The sequence below is a fragment of the Fulmarus glacialis genome, unplaced genomic scaffold (genome assembly GCF_000690835.1).
Source record: "Fulmarus glacialis isolate BGI_N327 unplaced genomic scaffold, ASM69083v1 scaffold21352, whole genome shotgun sequence".
Taxonomy (NCBI): Eukaryota; Metazoa; Chordata; class Aves; order Procellariiformes; family Procellariidae; genus Fulmarus; species Fulmarus glacialis.
The window spans coordinates 4,955-9,877 of NW_009200093.1; the positions used below are offsets into that span (position 1 = coordinate 4,955).

The window sequence follows — 4,923 nt, forward strand, 5'->3', positions numbered from 1 at the left end:
TCATCTCAGCGCCCACCAGCAAGCGCTGGCGGAGCAGGGTGACCCCAATCCCAGTGGCCACAGCATCCAAGCAAGAAGTAGAAGTGCTCCGGACAACGGGACACCCTTGTTCCTGTCACCCTGCTTCCCTCCCCAGCCACAGCAGGGATGCCCGCAGGCGAGCGTGGGAGGAGGGCTGGGTCTAGTCAGGGCTGCTTTGATGCAGACCTAAAATTTCCGTGCTGCGATGGGGAAACCGCTTCAAAGGTGAACGCAATAGAAGCATCATCTATGTAGGTAGCGCATAACTGCCCCCACGCTGTCACCCAAGCCACGGGGCGAAGGCCAGCATGCGGCTGGCTCCCACCTCCAGCCTGGTTGAGCAGTGCTTGGTGCTGACTGCAGGAACACGAAGAGCAGCAAGGTGAGAAGGGTGCTGGGGACCTTGGGAGAACGTCAGGGACAACAGAAAGGCCAGGGGTGCAGGACAGAGGATGCAAGAAGCAGAGAGGGAAGAGTTTAAGCCTAAAGTTTCAGCACTGCGTGGAGCAGGAAGAACTGGCAGCTTCCATCCCCCTGTCAAAGCGGGGCAGCCGGTCTCAGCCACCTGCACCCACAGGGGACATCACAGCATGCCCAGTGCTCACCGTTACTCGCCAACGCTGTTGCACAGTGACTCCTTCTCCTGCAGAGCTGCCATGGCCAGGCGCAGGTGCTCCTTCAGCTGCTCGATCTCTCGCTCCGAGCGCACCTTAATGTGATTCAGCTCTGCATAGACGTCTTGGTATTTCCCTGAGGCAAATCTCTTATCCTGCCGGGGGGGGAGAAGGGTCAGCAGGTTTTAGGGCTGATATTAGGGAGGGGGGCGGCAAGGCGAGCCCAGCAGGAGAAGGACCAGCAGGTCAGGAGGGGAGAGCCAGCCCCAGGTTTGAAGGCCATCCCAATCTGGGCCACGCAGAAACTATTCAGAAGAGGAGCGTGGAGGTAGTGCTTCCCAAGCCCCCGGCCGGGGAGCAAGGCAGAGTCGCTGGTCCTGCAGCAGTGGGGATCTGCAGCATCACTGAGGTGATGTGGGCTTTACCATGGCTCATGTGTGTTTAGGCTAGCTGTATGGGAAAAATAAACCCCACCAGAGATGCAGGCCACTGAAAGGGCCAGTCCCAGCCACTTATATGGCAAAAAGCTTAAGTGAGAAAGTTACAAACTCCTGAAGCATCACTGAATCCCAAAGCCACTTTCAGGTTCCCCTTTGGCAGGGGTCTTTGAAAATCCCTCTGAAGGAGCTGCTGCCAGTGGAGGGAGCAGCACACCCAGCAACGGTGCCCAAGGAAACACGTCCACCCAGCCAGGGGACAACTAGGGGAAGAGAAGGTGGTTGAGGAAGTGGACTCTTGGGCAGGCTTCATCCAGGCTTCCCACCTGGGAAAGAAGGGCTCCTGGCTTGTCCATGCTTATATGTACATACATGTGGGGAAACCAGCAGCAAGGTCTCTGTGACATTTCCCCTGAACAAGGTAAGTCAACGCCAGCTCGTGCTGTTTGGAGCACGTGGCTGCTATGTGCTTGGGAGCGAGCAGGGACGAGAAGCACAGGTGACAAGAGGATTTGGCCGGAGCATCCCACCAAACCCAGCTGAACCCTGCTGACATGCAGCCCTGGTGCTCTCCTCTCTCCCCTCTCCTGCTGCCTTCCCAATGCCTCCCAGAAAACACTGACCTTTTGCATCATCTGCAGCTCCTCCCGGAGGCACTGCACCTCTTTCTTTAGGTACTGGAGCTCGTTCTCCTTCACCCGCAGCAGCACCTGGGCCGGGCAGGGGGGAGAGGAACCAGAGGTGACTCAAGAGCCACGGCCTTGGAAAGGCCAGCGGGCCCCGGCGCAAGCGCGGCAGTGGAAAAGGAAGGAAGGGCCAGGAGGGCCAGGGCAGGAAGCGGCAGGAGCGCCCCGGGAGAGCGGCGGAGGGGAAGCTTGCATGCCTCCTTCCTGCACCGGCCCCGCTGCTCCATCCGGCACCCCCCTCCCACCTGCTCCAAGCCAAAACTGTCATGAGGAAGAGACCCCCGGCAGGGGATGGGGATGGAGGCAGCGGGGCAGCCCAGGGGCACCCCCGTACCTCAAGCTCGCAGGAACTCCGCTCGTTGTTGTGCGGAGAGCGGTCCCCAGAGCCCCGCGATGAAATAAAGCTTCGCAGCTTCCCAATCTCATCTGAGAGGCGGGGCTGCAGCTCCTGCGGGAAAAAACGAAAGATGTCAGGGTAGCCAGGGCATGGGCCTCTCTGCTGTCCTGACCCCTCCATCTTCATGCCAGCCCTGCCTCAGCTTAGAGGCCTCCTTGTAGTCCCCTGGTCATACGTGCCAGTGGCACCTACAACCAGCAGCAAAGAACACACTTGCCATATTTAACGCCACAGTTAAGACAGGCCCATCTACAGCCTTAACTGAATTTTTTTTTCTTTCTGATGATAAAATCTTAGAAGGGAAGAAATATGAACAAATAGGGGAGTTTTAACAGAGGGGCTGTGCCGTGTGAGGGAGGAATGTGCTCCATGGTTTCTGCTGGCAAGGAAAGCCCCTCTCTTGCCTGGTTTTTCCGGAGGAGCTCCTTCCCCTCCTGCTGACAGCGCAGCAGCGTCTGCTCCCGCTCCTCTGCCTTCTGGGTGAGCTCCCCGATTTCCAGGCACTTTTGGGAGTACTGTTCGGAAAGCACCTGCAGCTCCCGCTTCAGGGAATCCACATCCAACCTGTCAAAGACGCACCAGCTCATCACTGCCCCACAATCCTCGCCGGCCCCGGCCATGGCATCGCCTTCCCCCCTACTGCCCACATCAGTCAGTGGCACAAAATAATGTCCCCTGTGGACCAAGGCTTCAGTTCCCACCCTCCCACACATGAGTGTGGTGCTTCTAGGAGCTTCAAGCCATGCAGGAGAAATGGAGGAGCTTTCCGTAAAGAGAACAGAAGAAAGAAGCTATAGGGAAAACAGAGGTGCTATAGGGAAAACAGCCAAGCATGGGATAAACCTCCCTGCTCTGCAGCTCCAGCAGCCCTGGCAGTCACCACTGGGCACCCACTCCTGCCCCCGGGGAGGGAGCTGGGGAGGCGGCGGGGGGACAGCTGGGGGCTACATCATCATCCCATCCCAGTCACCATCCCTGGAAGTATTTAAAAGACGTGTAGATGAGGCGCTGAGGGACATGGTTTAGTGGGCATGGTGGTGTTGGGTTAACGGTTGGACTTGACGATCTTAGAGGTCTTTTCCAACCTTAATGATTCTATGATTCTACAGCCACAGATGGGGTGTGGTGACGCTGGCACAGGGCAGCAGCATCCAGCAAGGGCAGCGGGAGAGGTGGTTTCTTACTGGTGCTGCTTCTGGAGGGCATCTGAAACCGAGCCGCACTGCTGGAAGCTTCGTGTCCTGCCCAGCTCCTTATTCATCTCCTCCCGGTGGGCTTTCTTCAGTGCCTCGATGGCTGCAGAGGGGCACAACGGGAGATGGGGAATCAGGCTGTGCCAGCTCCGGCACATCTGGGGGAAACTAAGCCAGGGAACCACCCCAACTCTTGCTGCTGGAGGCTCCCAGACCCTATCTTTGCAGGTTCCCTCTCCATCCCTTCTGCCCTTGGGGCATCCCCCACCTTCTCCATGCCCCACAATCATCCTGATGCACCAAGCGCTGCCAAGGAGACTAACCCAGGGCAGTGTGTGAGCTCGCTGCCACTCTGCCAGTCCTGCCTGCCTACAAGAAGGTGCTGAGCATCAGCATCACACCTGTAGGGTCAGCAGTTTGGCTCCAGATGACTGGGATGACTGGTTTCTCGCAAGAGACATTTGGGAGAGGCGGGAGGGACCCATCTGAGCAAGGGCACGGCTTGGTGTCCGCTCCTACCTGCTGCCGTCGCCGCAGCCTCCTCTGCCAGGAGCCGCTCCTTCTCCTGCCGCAGCCGCTCCAGCTCCCGCTGGTGGTGCCTCTGGAGCTCCTCCATCACTTGCTGGTGGGACGACTCCATCTCGGCCAGGCTGCGCTCGCAGGCCTCCTGCCGTGCCGGGGAAAGGAAGGGTGAGGGACTCAAAGGTCCCAAGTGTGCAGGGGCTTGGGCCAGGACAGGCACCTGGCCGGGCTGACATTTGGTTTTGCAAACCTCACCCAAGATCAGGGCTATTTTGAGAGAAGCAAGACCACTTCAGAAGGAAAAGACCATCCTGGGAAAGTGAGGTGGCACTTTTATCACTGAGCACAACTGTTTGACAGGGTCATGCATCTTGCAACACCCCCGTGCTTTGCACAGGAAGAAATGTTCCTCCTGCTCTGCTTAAAAATGAAGCAGCAAGACAGGAACATCCCTCTTGGGCCAAGAGCTGGGAATAATGCGCCCAACACCGCAGCCCAGACCCTTCCACCAGGCTGCACTTCCTGGCTGGAGGAGATCAACAGCAGGAACCGCATCTCGGTATCTGCCTTTTAAATGAAGCAGCATCGCCCAGAATCAATGAAAACTGAGCCTCTTCTGAAAAGTGACACCCTGTACTGCCCTGCGGTCTGATGGAGGCTGCCAAAGAGCCCTCCCCAAAGCCTAATGGTTAGGGAAACTCCTCACTCAGCTCGCCCTCCTTTCTGACGGCTCTGAGACCAAGGGGAGGGTTCTTTCAACACCAAGCGCTGCGGTTAACTGGTGTTACAGCAAAGCAAAGCGGTTCCCACCTCAGAGCTACGCCTCTGCTCTCCCTCCAGACGCTGGCAGCACTGCCCCAAGCCCCTCAGGAAGGATTTGTTCACCACCAAACCATGCCAGAGTATTATTTCAAATAGCCAGGGCCTCTAAGCCAGCAGCAGAGAGCCAGGAAGCCATCGTGTCCCCCGACAGCCCCTTGCCATCCCATTCCTTCCCCCAGTGCTAAGGCGAAGGCTGATACAAAGGGCGCTGCAACATGCTGCAGGAATGAA

General features: G+C 57.9%; 1 protein-coding gene across 1 annotated transcript in view; it reads right to left on the bottom strand.

Moving 5' to 3' along the window:
• Positions 1–628: 628 nt before the first annotated feature.
• TRIOBP (TRIO and F-actin binding protein) overlaps positions 629–4,923 on the bottom strand; it is a gene marked incomplete at its 5' end in the record, with an annotated part of 9,212 nt that continues 4,917 nt past the window's right edge. The window contains 6 exon segments of the mRNA XM_009573485.1: positions 629–790; positions 1,696–1,782; positions 2,093–2,206; positions 2,560–2,719; positions 3,340–3,451; positions 3,868–4,015. Of these exon segments, the coding sequence (XP_009571780.1) occupies positions 629–790; positions 1,696–1,782; positions 2,093–2,206; positions 2,560–2,719; positions 3,340–3,451; positions 3,868–4,015 (783 nt within the window).